This window comes from Penicillium cinerascens, assembly GCF_028974065.1.
Source record: "Penicillium cinerascens strain IBT 15544 chromosome Unknown contig_9_segment0_segment0, whole genome shotgun sequence".
NCBI lineage: Eukaryota > Fungi > Ascomycota > Eurotiomycetes > Eurotiales > Aspergillaceae > Penicillium > Penicillium cinerascens.
In genome coordinates this window covers 479,767-492,612 of record NW_026695296.1, presented here as the reverse complement: position 1 = coordinate 492,612, position 12,846 = coordinate 479,767, and the positions used below count along the sequence as shown (strand labels likewise).

Sequence of the window (12,846 nt, the reverse complement as noted above, 5' to 3'; positions counted from 1 at the left end):
GCTCAATAGCCTAATTTTGACGGTTGCCGATTCTTAAATATAAATGGGACCTCGATTCCACGAGTGGACTATTGACTCGACCCGTTGCATGAATCGTTCACCTTCAAAGTATTAAGGTACTAATCTCGGTCGAGTGTAACAATTCTCAGCCATGTTTGTCCCGCTGCTTCTCAGCGCTGCAGTAGCGGCAGCTGTACCAACAGTCATTGAGCGTGATAGTTCACCAGTATCCGTGGCCAAGGACGCCCCTGATACCGCTGGTGCTGCAATTTTGCGTCCGTTCGTCTCATTTTCGATCGAGCTTGCCTTCTTCCCGGACTATGCAGGTACGTCGGAACGCCTCCGGTGGTAGAGGAACGAAGATTGTTCTGATATCGGGAAAGGCAACTTGTCCAAGCCCAATAGATTTTCAAATCAGCTGTTGGACAATCTTGGAGACCTGCAAGGCGTGAAGCCATATCTTCGTGTTGGAGGAAACACACAGTAAAGTCGCCTCTAAATTCGGCGCACCAACGTCATCTAACGGTCTATATAGAGATTTCGCCCTGTATGACCCGGCGCTCAAGACCTCCGTCAATGGAACTATTGTTCCTGCCGTGTCGATGGACTATCCATATATTTTATATATCGGACCCTCATTTTTCGAGTCGTACTTGACCTTGCCGGGAAGTAAATTCAGCCATGGTTTTAACATGGCCAAAAATACCACCGCAGCGAAAAACTCGCTTCTCGCCACCGTTCCTCTTGCTTGCAAGGCTCTCAAGGATGGCAAGCTGATGCATTGGGAATTCGGCAATGAGCCCGATTTGTACAGCACGACCACTCCATACCCTGTGCGGCCCGCTGGCTGGTCGGAACAAGACTATGTGAATAACTGGTTGTCCGGGACGGAGATGATTAGGCGCAAGCTTGCTCAGAGTTGTCCTGAGATGGCGTCGGACGAGATGTTCAAGTTCTTAGCGCCGTCGTTTGCGGGTATCGGCAATTCTTTGGACCCGGTCAAGACGTGGGAGGATGGACTCGATTCGGACAAAGATATTGCACTAAACTCGATGCACAAGTGAGTCTACACACATGTGCAGGGCAAGATACATATATATTGTTACATTGCTAATGACTATTGCTGCAGTTACATGGGCGGTGCAAACCAACCAGGCGTCACACTCCAAAAGACCCTGATGAACCACACCAAAATCGTTGAGGTCGTCGCACAGCATGCGAATCTGTCGCGCGTCCTGAGCGAGAAGGGCCTAACCAAGGATATTCCCTATATCCTCGGCGAAATGAACTCGCTTTATAACGAGGGCAAGCCGGGACTCTCCAACTCATTCGGTGCCGCACTCTGGGGTGTCGACTTCAACCTCTACTGCGCCTCGCAAAGTATCCGTCGGACCCACATGCACCAGGGAACAGACTATCGATACGCATCGTGGCAACCCGTCCAGACCAGCAAGACCACGATCGGCACCAAGGCACCGTACTACGGCAATGTCATGGTGGCCGCCATGATGCGTGGCGAGGCCGATTCCAGCGTCCAAGTTGTCAACCTGCCCATGCCAAGCGAGACCGACGGCGCCTACGCAGCTTATGTGGACGGAAAATTGGCCCGTATTGCGGTGATCAACATGCAAGAGTTCAACTACTCCACCGCGGCGGAGTCCCGCCCCTCGGCCAAATATACCTTCCAACTGCCCGACGTCTCGGCCAGATCCCTATCGCTGCAGCGTCTGATGGCAAATGGGAGTGATGCCATCACTGGTATCTCTTGGGATGGCTGGTCATATAACTACAATCTGAAAGCGGGTGCGCCCGTGCGATTGGATAATGTCACGATTGGTGAGACGGTATCAGTGGGTTCCAAGGGCGAGGTGGAACTGGAGCTGCCACTTTCCAGTGGTGCTATCTTGAACTTCTTGTAGATTGGATCTATCGCACAGTCGCGCAATTGCAATCCATCCGCTTACAGTAGTATGAGATCTCCGAGTCAGCGGGGATCCACCCGGGCGAACGGCTGTATGGCAACCTGAGTAATGCATTGGGTAATAGGGTAATAATCTCGGGGAGGATGTCAGCAGAACATATTCAGCAATAATATCCTAATTATAGAGTGAAATGTGGAGTAGAGAGATCATATACATGAGACTCGGCAACTATTGGGCGTTGGAACTACTCCATACGGAATATGGATCTCGACGACGATGGTTTTGGATAAACGATAGATGCATCTCTCGCGGAACTAACATCCCAATATTCCCCGTAATTTCTCCATCTCCCAAGGCACCAGTCCCCAAAGCAAAATCACGTACCAATATCACCCCTATCTCGCCCGCAGAGCCGCGAGGAGCCGCGACTCAGTCACCGCCCATCATCGACAAGAAAACGAGTCCAACAACAGAAGCTCGAAGACACCGGCTAACTGCTGATCAGAGCCGAATGCACGCCAAGGCACAGAAAACCTGGTAGCAGGGTTCGGCCTCCTGCACTCGGCTCCGAATGGAAACCTGGGTGCATGTAGGGCCCGTTCTTGTGCACTCCAGTCCCACTCGGGGTTTGGGGTGAGAAATGGCAGCCTTAGTTATCCCAGTATCCTCATCCGCTTGTCCGCACCCTGAGCCGAGGCAACAGGCAAAGGCACCAGCGTTTGGGCACGTCTACGTAGCCTCGCTGTATGTACATGGCTGCGTCTTGCCCCCCCGCCGACACGCAAGGGGCATGTGGCTTCCGCAATACTTACGTCGGAGAGTTGGCTGAGAGTTGATCGGGTCTGGGCCAATGCGGCTCTCGATGAATGGAGGAGCTGTCTGGTCCCTTTGTGTCTGCGGTGAACTAACTTTGCCAAGGACGCGGCTTGCGTGAGAAGTCGATGGCGTATTTTGTTCAAGTAATTAGGTTCTAGGGGTTCGTATCGTTTCCAAGGTTCAGGTCCCATGGCCTTTTTCTGAACGGGGTTAAGGTATCTGTGCATGCCTCCTGCCGTGCTTCTATCTAGCTGCTTGGTCTTCCCCGTCGGCCCCCCTGTGGGGAACCTGCACAATAGCCATTGACCAAGAAGAAGCGCTTGGGTCAATTATCCGCGTTGGCGTGGCGTCAGCCTAGTTGACAATAGTTGGCAGAAGAAATATACCGGGGAAGGCCAAGGCTTGGCCAGACTTATAGAGTCCAGATAGCACTGCACAAGGTTTCGACGGCACAAGCCTTCGTAACACGCAACAAACGTACGGATGCTAGGTTTCGACGTGATTTGCGTATCCGCGGGTTTCCGATCAAAGGGGCCCCGGGTGACTGTCGATCCGGGACGGGGTAATCGTTCCTAATGGACAGGGACCGTCTCGAAAAGATACTTTCGACGTTATCGACACGGCCAAGACCGTTGGGTTTCCTCGGATTTAGCTCGACATCCTGCATCTCTCTCTCTCGAAAACTCGCTGATCCCTGAAACGAACGGGCCAGGGTAACCTTGATTTCCATGGAGTAATTCGTCATTAGGAAAAAAGAAACGGAAAAAGAAAAAGAAAAGAGAAGTGGATTGTGGGTGCACGGCGCGACCCGTTTCCGAATCCCTCAAATCCCGAAACAATAGAAACAACCCGTCACCTCAAAGGGAAGGCAGTTCCGTGAGTTTGGTTAAACTTCAAGATTGAATGTTGCTCTCATGGCTTCCTGGAGCCTTTTGCCACCAATTGGGCCATTGGGATGCCCCGCAGTTTGGACCTTGTGGGCTTGGGCTGAAGCGAGTACGGACGAACGTAGGGTACGTTTGAGATTAGATCCGTGCACCGACTGAAGCCGGTGTGGAGTCCGTGGGCACTTCCTGCATGACGCTGGAAAAAGGCAAAAAAGATCACGCTTCCGCGTCTTCGACCGCCGTTCAGTTAGCTCTTTTCCCTACTCCGGGCAGTCCATTTTTTCTATTCCACTCTGGCCTGCAGACAATGATCTCAGAGGTGGCGTAGTTCGTCTGCACACTAGAGCACGGAAGTGCGTGGCTGCGAAAGCCTCTCAGATCGGTGATCGGAAAGTATTGATTCGCGGGGCTATATTTTCCTCAGCTGACCGGCCGATCGCTCGATCTGGTACATCATTTTTGTTTCTGTCCGATAATCCCTGAGGACTCCTAATTTGACTTGTCGTACGGGCTCAATGCCTGTGGCTAATGCCCCAAGCGCAGGACTTTGGAGGATTTCGGATGCCCCGACGTTTCGGATCCAGCACCGGGATACGACCGCGGCGAATGAGGTCCATAGGGAAGCCACAGTCCTAGATACTCGTCAGTGCGCTGGAACCTAGGCCCGTCGAGGGGATGCACTGGCGATCGGATCGCAAAGATGCAGGACCGAAAAGAGATCGCTGGCTTATTGCCACCGGGCCAGCTCCGCCGATATTCCCTTTTTCCTTGCATTAGCACCGCGCCGATTCGCATGGTCAAGGAACCGTCCGGTGGAGACTCTGGGACGATGGTACTTTCGCGATGCTCTTGTGCTTCTCGTACTCCGTATACATAATCCATTCCCTTCCCCTGTCTATGGATCCGGATTCTATCTCCAGGTAGATGCATCTTGATTCCGGTTACCCCTGTTCCGAACCTTTGATCGGAGCAGATATATTCTTGTTCTATTGATTCTATCGATTCTAGGGGCTACTGGCCCCACGTATTTGTTACCCAAAGCGCCTTCGACGTCTTTGGCCACGCGTATCACTACAAAGTCTGCCTTTCTCGCTCGACTGTTCTATCGCTCAATAACTGTATTTATGAGACTCTCCAGAGAACATGGATTTGAGCCGTCCACTCGAGCGAAGGCATTCCAATACCTCGGTGCCACAGTCTACCATGGTAACTGCCGGAATCTATATCGTGTGCGGGAGCGTCCACTGACAGCCTGTTAACGCAGGCCCCGGGTCAAAATGTCGATATTCAACACTCCCACTTCGTCATCATGTACATCGACGATAACGGGAAACTTCAGATACGCACCTCGGATTCAATTGCGGGCTGCGGCGGTGCCATCTTCACGCCAGAGGTAACAGACCGCTTCATGGAAATGACCGTCCCGAGTCCTCAATCAAACACGCAATTTGCCCGTGAGTGACGAGCTCTATCAACATGATGTTGAACACAGCCAACCAAAATCGTGTCTAGCAGACCCTAGCCAAACGCCAACGTCTTCACCATGGGGCGTGCAGTCGTCTCCTGAATGGTTCAATACCGGTCAGACTCGACCAGCCGAAATGATTCCGTGCGAATGGCAATCCAACCAAAGTCGACGGAAGCGACGAGACATGAAACGAACAGGAATGGTCCGACCACCCCCGAAGGCGGCCTCGCCGCCTCCTACTCCACCACCTGGACGAACTGTTCTTCGCGTGGGTAATCGAGACCTGCTGCGCCGATACTACGAGAAGGCGTTTGAGGATTTCCAGCAATTAAACTGCCGCGCCATTGCCAAGTCATATATCAAACTCGTGGAGCCCCGGAAGCAGGTACATTTTCCATACAATGGACGGAAAGTGATTGCTGGTGTATCGCAACGAGTTGATCCTGAGATGACCAAACCTGGATGGTGGCCTGTCGGCGTCTTACACCGAGAACCGGACCATCTTCTCAAGCGAGGTAAGCGATGGTCGTCAAATCAGGAGGTTTCAATTCTGATTAATAGATAGACCGTCTGCGGCTACTCGTTCATATCTTGTGCGAAATGAAGGATACCCACGGCGTGACTGCAGACAAATTGCGCGAGGCTGGTCAGGACGTGCGGCGCCAGATCAGCCCTCCCAACCGGCTGCAAGTTCTCGATGAGATTTATTTCGTGCGCCAAATGGAAGAACGCTTCCTGGACGGCAAGATCGGTAGCCACCCCACAGAAGACCCAAAGATCTGAAGATTCGAAATTAATCAACAATAGATGCAAACACCTTGGTCCAAGTAACCCAGACCCATCTCCCCGACGCGATTTACCAAGATGACGAGCTGTCCTCTCGGATCCACGCCGCACCGACCACGTCCCTGGACGACGAAGAAGATAATGAGCCAAGCTCAGGCCATAGCTCCCAAATCGACGAAGCCGAGCAGTTCATCCTCGGCAACCAAATGCCCCCTCCCCTTCCACAAGCGACTCCAGCGGACCACACAGCCCAACCACCGGCTTCAGCTCATACCCAATGGGCATGGCGCCTCAGATGATGCCGCAGGAGTCTCCGACAGCCCACAAATCAATGACCGCCGATCCAAGTTACATGCCCGGCTATTACGGACAACAGTTCATGCCTCCTGAAAAACCCCATGGGTACTGGTCCAGCTCCCATGAACCACATGGACCTCATTATGGATATTAATGCTTGCGTTCTGGATGGAGTTGGAGTATGATGTTTTTTTTGCTTCAAAGGTCACGAATCACGAACACGAACAGGTCTTTACCGATGATGCTTTTGAGTTTATGTTTGGTTTTAGTAGCGAACTGTATATGGTTGTCTGGGCAAATTGAAGCGACTTTTCTGTTCATATTCTTGGAAATTGGGAGCAAGTCTTAACATGAATGGGTTATGGAGAAATATCATCAAGGGAAAGCCTTTGCTATCTGAATTAATTTTATGAAAACCGTCATCTTTCAAGCTGTCCAACACATCGTCCAGCATCTGTGATGTGGATCTTAGTCGAGCGAAAGGGGTTATAAGGTACCGAGATGACGGCGTCGGACTCGTCAAGTGCACGGTCCATAGGTCGTGTGGGGGAATGGACATTTGCCCCTTCTATCCTGTGTGGCCCAATACCGACCAATTTTCTTGCTAAATTGGCTCTGGCTTTGGGAAGAATCGGGACAGTCCTCGTACCAAACTCAGCCCGTAAGTCCCCGGACTTGATTGACTATTAACGGGAGTACGTGTCTCGATGCCCTGCAATTTTCAATCAACCCGCGACGAATTGCATGCTGCCGGTGGTTTTGGATCGAACCAAAGATAGAAGTGGCCGTTCCATTAATATCTTCGCCGCTTCCACGAATCGTTCCAAGAACTCCCTATGGGTGCTCTCATGGACTTGTACTCTCTTCGTTGCGATGCTCATCTGATCCGGATTGGAAAGACACCCATCAGCAACTTCGGATCAACGTCTATCTATCACTTTCGTTTTGGGAATTGGTCTCTCATCGCCACCCCCACCTGCAAGTGGTCGGATCCATGCATTGGGGTCCAATAATTGCGCTCTTAAACCTTGTACACCTTTTACACCTATTTTAGGATTATTAATCCCACATTGTCGACTTCCTCTTGACTATCAGGTAATAACGGGGTACGTCAGAAGAAAATGCCGAGTGCATTAAGGTTCTAAGGCTACAGTCATTTCTCTTGGTCGCGTGATAAAATAGTCATCACGATATATATTTCGGGCACCAAGGACACGTTTTGGCTTGTTTGTGTTTCTACTCGGGAGCGCAGAGGGCATCTCACATATAGAGTTGGAGATAGCGCACTGATCCTTCAAAGCGTTGGGGTTATAGATCGACATTAAACAAGTTCCGGACGCTGTGCAGGTACCCCAAGTGGAGCTCTGCGGATTACGAGCCCGACCGGGTCTGCAGGTGTACTGGTGTAGTGGTTTACTCTGCGGTACCTGTACCTAGCTACCTGAGTATTGTGCCTACCCGGAGTAAATATAAATATAAAAATAAAGTGTCACGAACACCAAGGTCGGTACCTCAGGCCAGGAATGACGCGCCGAAAAAGGAAAGTAAATACAGATCGCCGTGTGCCGCGAACAAGCTTCGTGATTGGGCGCCCGTGGGGAAGCTCCCCAACCACTCATCTTGCCGTCTCCCAGCACACGCCGCATCGTCATCTTCCCGCTGGCTCTTCTTTTTCCCCAACTTTTGCGTCTTCGCCGTCTTTGTTGAAGCCGCCACAAATCTTTGCTTGGGTCGCCAACCACGTTTGTTGCTTCTCCCCGCGTGAGCCGTGGCTGTGATCTGCCCGCGATAAGGTAGCGTTCATGTTTGCCCCTCTGCAGATAAAAGATGGCCTTGGCCACTCTCTCCAGTCTATCTGCTTTTCGACCGTGTCAATATGGGGATGCTAACGTTCGGTCGCTTCCTCAGCCGGCCTTACCCTCACTACCGGGACGGCCCAACCATCTTCTCCTTCCAACAACAGTTCATGATGGAGGACGCTCGCGCCCAACGCCGAAAGTCCGATTCCACCATGGGTGATTCCGTGGCCTCGACGCCGGCCGTTGACTACGTCGAGAACCCCTTCGATGACCTTGACAACGATGACTTCTACTCTCCGCCTGCCACCCCCGGTCGCCTGTCTCGCAACCCTTCCTTTTCCAACAGCAGCTCATACCAAGAGGACTGGGAAACCTTCCCGCCACTCGACAAGTTGAGCATCTTCGACCTGCTCGACAACTTCCAGCTCTCGCAGCGCTTCGAGAAATGGCAGCTCGCGCTCAGTATGCAGAGAGAAAAGGTGCGCAAGCAGCGCGAGAAAATCCGGTCAACGGGCATGAACGCCAAGGACCGCGTGGTCGGGGAATTCAAGCGACGCGTCCCCACCGCGGACGAACAGCTTGACAAGTACCGCCGCCGCGTGAAGAATGGTGTGGACCGTCTGGGCAAGCAGTGGAGTCAGACGGCCACTGTGACTGTGCGCGAGAAGATCTCATTCATCGCCGGTGTGCTCAATATCTTCATCAGCGGTTATCTGATCGGCGCCTGCCCGCAGTACTTCTACATGTGGTTCAGCGCCCAGCTGCTCTACTTCATGCCCATTCGCTATTTCACCTACCACGCCAAGGGTTACCACTACTTCCTGGCCGATCTGTGCTACTTCGTCAATTTTCTCAATATGGCGGCCATATGGGTCTTTCCGAATTCGAAGAGGCTGTTCATCGGAACGTTTTGTCTCACTTTCGGTAACAACGCGGCGGCTATTGCCATGTGGCGCAACTCTTTAGTCTTCCACAGCATGGACAAAGTGGTTAGGTATGTGAATCACGTACTTCGGATCTTGAATTCTGGCTAACTTGGCTTTCCTAGTCTCTTCATCCACATCATGCCTCCGGCCACTATGCATTGCATCGTTCACTTGACACCGGTTGAGATTCTCAAGGAGCGATTCCCGGCTGTCTATGCCATCAAGTTTAGCAATCCTGGCGATCCGGAACACTACTCGCTCGGCGCGATGATTATTTGGGCCACCGTGCCATATATTTTCTGGCAGCTGATGTACCACTTGATGATAACTGTGCGTCGAGCCGACAAAATCGCCGCTGGACGTCCGACCAGCTTCACCTGGCTTCGAAAGTCGTACGCCAAGGCATGGATTGGAAAGCTCGTTCTCAGCCTCCCCGAGACGCTGCAAGAGCCGGCGTTCATGTTGATCCAGTATGCTTTCGCCTTGTCGACCATGACTCCTTCTCCAATCTTCTTCTGGTACCGGTGGGCAAGCGGCATCTATCTGTCCGCCCTATTTGTGTGGAGTATCTACAATGGCGCGACTTACTACATCGACGTCTTTGGCAAGCGCTTCCAGAAGGAGCTGGAGCAGCTACGAAAGGACGTCCAGCGCTGGCAAAGCTCCCCTGATTTTGCAACCAGCCCGCTGGTCCTTCCGGAATACACCGGTCCTCGCAGTGGCGCTCTCGGCGCACCGACCGCTCCAAACCCCCTGGAGAAGCAGGACAGCATCGACCGCATCCCACTCCTGGACCCCAGTTCGGTTGTTTCGGCTGCTTCTACTGCCGTCCGGGAGGCTTCCAAATCCTCCGACACTACTGTTCGAGAGAGAAACTAGGCGGGTATTTGTCTTTCATTAATCGCTCTTGATACCCCTGGCGTGAGTTCTTTTCAGTCGCGCGGACATATGCATTGATGATCTTTTATATCGGAATTTAGTCTTAGCACATAGTTTCTGGTTTATTATTGGAGCTCCTTGGACAATGGGGAGGGTAGATTTTATTTTTTGGGCGAACGGCATAGAGGCTATCATTACGTTCAGACTGCCATGATACCATGTTTAATGCTACACAATATACGTGAGATATCTCTTGGCTACACAGTAAATTATAGGAGATCAGCCGCTTCCGATCGATTATCAGATGCGGCATTTAACTCCGACCAAACCCCGAGGCCGGCCTCGGTCACGTGTCGGAACGTGATGTCCAAGGCTCGTCACCAGCTAACAACATCTTCAACATCATCCAGCCTAACTTCATCAACGCACTTGTTCCGACCCTGTTAATTATCCTAGAATTGGCTAGGACGATCTGTTGAGTTCGTTGTTGCGCATTCCGCACGTCCCAGCTCGGCCCTCCGAGCCCTTCGCTTTTCTCCCAACAATATTTCCGCAAATGTCCGCCACCATGAGATCGGCTCGACTGGTGCGCAGCACCACCGCATTGCGGCCTACCCTGGCTGGTAAGTTGACCTAGGTGATTATTGGGATCTGTGATAACAATAGCTGACCTGCGCTCTCCCCTGAACAGCTCGCACTCGCGCCAGCGCTCTCGGCCCGGCCTCATTTGCTGCGGCGAGCAGCCTTCTTTTCAACGGTCGCGGAATGCCGTCGACGGTGTCTGCCCTCGCAATTTTGATTCCCCAGCGTGGCTATGCTACTGAGCAATCCACCTCGAACTCGTCCTCCTCGCAGTCATATCCCCCTCCCGGCTTCAACGCCGAGCAAGCCAAGAAGCCGCTCCCTCAGGACCAAGCGCAGTCATCACAATCCGACACTACCCCGACTAAGAAGTCTGACGCTGCACCTACTTCTAAGGCGCAGGCGCAAACTCCTGCGGCCAAGGGTGCCGCGACTGAGGACCAGAAGAATGCGGCGAAGAAGGATGCTAAGAAGTTGACGCTCGGCCAGAAGGTCAAGAAGGAGCTTCAGCACTACTGGGACGGCACCAAGCTACTTGCGACGGAGGTTAAGATTAGCTCACGATTGGCGTTGAAGATGGCGGGTGGATATGAGCTCAGCCGGAGAGAGCACCGTCAGGTTTGTTGTACCCGTTGCATCCCATTTAGAGTCGCATATGCTAATTCTGCTTTCTGTTTGACAGCTTCAACGTACTACCAAGGACCTCGGGCGCTTGGTTCCTTTCTCCATGTTCCTTATCGTTCCCTTCGCCGAGCTCCTCCTCCCCGTCGCCTTGAAAATGTTCCCCAACATGCTTCCCAGCACCTACGAGGGCCAGAAAGCTCGTGATGCTAAGGCTGTCAACCTGAGCTCGACCCGGAAAGAGGTCTCTGGCTTCTTGCGCAACACACTACGGGAGAGCGGTTTGCCCTTGACCGCTGCCAGCGTGAAGAACGAGGATTTCGCAGATTTCTTCCGCAAGATTCGCACCACCGGTGAATCGCCCTCAACCGAGGATGTCATCAAGGTCTGCAAGATCTTCAAGGATGACCTGACTCTGGACAACCTGTCTCGTCCCCAGCTGGTGGCTATCTGCCGCTACATGAACCTCAACTCCTTTGGCACTGATGCCATGCTCCGTTACAACATTCGTCACCGTATGCGTCAGATCAAGCGTGACGACCGTGCCATCTTCTACGAGGGTGTTGACTCCCTTTCCGTGCCTGAGCTTCAGATGGCTAGCGCTTCCCGCGGCATCCGCACCCACGGTGTGTCCCCCGCCCGTCTTCGCGAAGATCTCTCCATGTGGCTCGACCTGCGTCTCAAGCAGGGTGTCCCCTCCACTCTTCTCGTTCTGAGCAACGCCTACATGTACACCCAGGGTGGCAAGGAGTCCGAGATGGCCTCGCAGATTGACGCCCTCAAGTCTGTGCTTTCCAGCATTCCCGAAGAGCTGTTCCACGAGATCGAGCTCGAGGTCCACAATGCCGAGGGTGCTGCCACCAACAAGCAGCGTCTGGAGGTTATCAAGGAGCAGGAGGAGCTCATCGAAGAGGAGACCAAGCAGAACAGCGAGAACGAGGGCAAGGGTGTTGCCGCTCCCAAGGATACCGAAGATATCGACGACAAGGAAGAAACCAAGGTCGAAGCCTCTGCGCAAGGCACCGACGAGCAGTCTGCTGAGGCTTCCGAGGCTATGAACGAGGGTGCCAAGGCCGATACGACCAAGGAGGATGAGAAGAAGACGAGCCAGAGCTCGTAGGTTCATGAATAGCTGGATTTTTCTTTTGTTTGATTTGGGGGCTCGCCGTTATTGGCTTTCGCATATAGATTATTTTTTACCCTGGCACTCTTCGGTTCTCATCCTGTGTTACTCTTCACTCCGCTATGTTGATAGACCACCTTCTTTCCCTGCTTTTACCTGATATCTCACACTCTTGCTGATACATTCTTTTGAATCCCTCCGTTTATCACGTTGTCTCATATATTCCTGTCATATCCTGAACGATCAGTCGGTGTGGGATGCCAACATTACTTCCACGGGTTGGGCTCCGAAACTGAAACATCCGGGGTGGATGGGAGGGGATTGGGCGAAGAATTTCAGCCGTTGACGTGGGTGATTCAGACGGGAAAGCACACTGTACTGATAGACAAATGCACACAAGACATTCCCTGATTTTGTTGGATCGTAATACTTGTTCATAGAGGTAGAGCCCGAGGATGAGGATCAGCTCGGCAAACATTAGTCACCGACCTCGGCTAGTTACCCCAAACCCAAGAACTACGCAACAACTTCCCCGCCAAACCGATGGGGAACGTCGGACCTTTTAGTTCGATCTATACCTTCCGTACTATGCGGCGGCAATTCCAGTTGTTCCAGATCATTTGCAGTCGCAATCGCAATCACTTCACCACGAGCGCCAGCCCGGCTCAAAATCTCCTGTCCGGCAGTCTACGCAATATGCCTCCACTAAATCCCGCTTCCCAGGTATGTGTAACGGTCTC

At 52.5% G+C, this 12,846-nt stretch overlaps 4 protein-coding genes across 4 annotated transcripts; all 4 read left to right on the top strand.

Moving 5' to 3' along the window:
• Positions 1–151: 151 nt before the first annotated feature.
• On the top strand, positions 152–1,919 carry N7498_006995 (glycosyl hydrolase family 79 C-terminal domain-containing protein; the record flags this gene model as incomplete). The annotated part of the gene is made up of 4 exons (XM_058454057.1): positions 152–326; positions 384–483; positions 536–1,060; positions 1,130–1,919. 4 exons carry the CDS (start codon positions 152–154, stop codon positions 1,917–1,919), a joined length of 1,590 nt encoding a protein of 529 aa, XP_058306306.1.
• A 2,849-nt stretch (positions 1,920–4,768) lies between these two features.
• Positions 4,769–6,178, top strand: N7498_006994 (DUF2841 domain-containing protein; the record flags this gene model as incomplete). The annotated part of the gene is made up of 5 exons (XM_058454056.1): positions 4,769–4,852; positions 4,890–5,079; positions 5,138–5,608; positions 5,659–5,844; positions 5,901–6,178. 5 exons carry the CDS (start codon positions 4,769–4,771, stop codon positions 6,176–6,178), a joined length of 1,209 nt encoding a protein of 402 aa, XP_058306305.1.
• Positions 6,179–8,052: 1,874 nt separating this feature from the next.
• N7498_006993 (glycerophosphocholine acyltransferase) lies at positions 8,053–9,780 on the top strand (the record flags this gene model as incomplete). Its single annotated transcript, XM_058454055.1, has 2 exons — positions 8,053–8,969; positions 9,024–9,780. The coding sequence occupies 2 exons, from the start codon at positions 8,053–8,055 to the stop codon at positions 9,778–9,780; spliced, it is 1,674 nt and encodes a 557-aa protein (XP_058306304.1).
• A 556-nt stretch (positions 9,781–10,336) lies between these two features.
• N7498_006992 (MRS7 family protein) lies at positions 10,337–12,103 on the top strand (the record flags this gene model as incomplete). The annotated part of the gene is made up of 3 exons (XM_058454054.1): positions 10,337–10,403; positions 10,472–10,980; positions 11,045–12,103. 3 exons carry the CDS (start codon positions 10,337–10,339, stop codon positions 12,101–12,103), a joined length of 1,635 nt encoding a protein of 544 aa, XP_058306303.1.
• Positions 12,104–12,846: the final 743 nt, after the last annotated feature.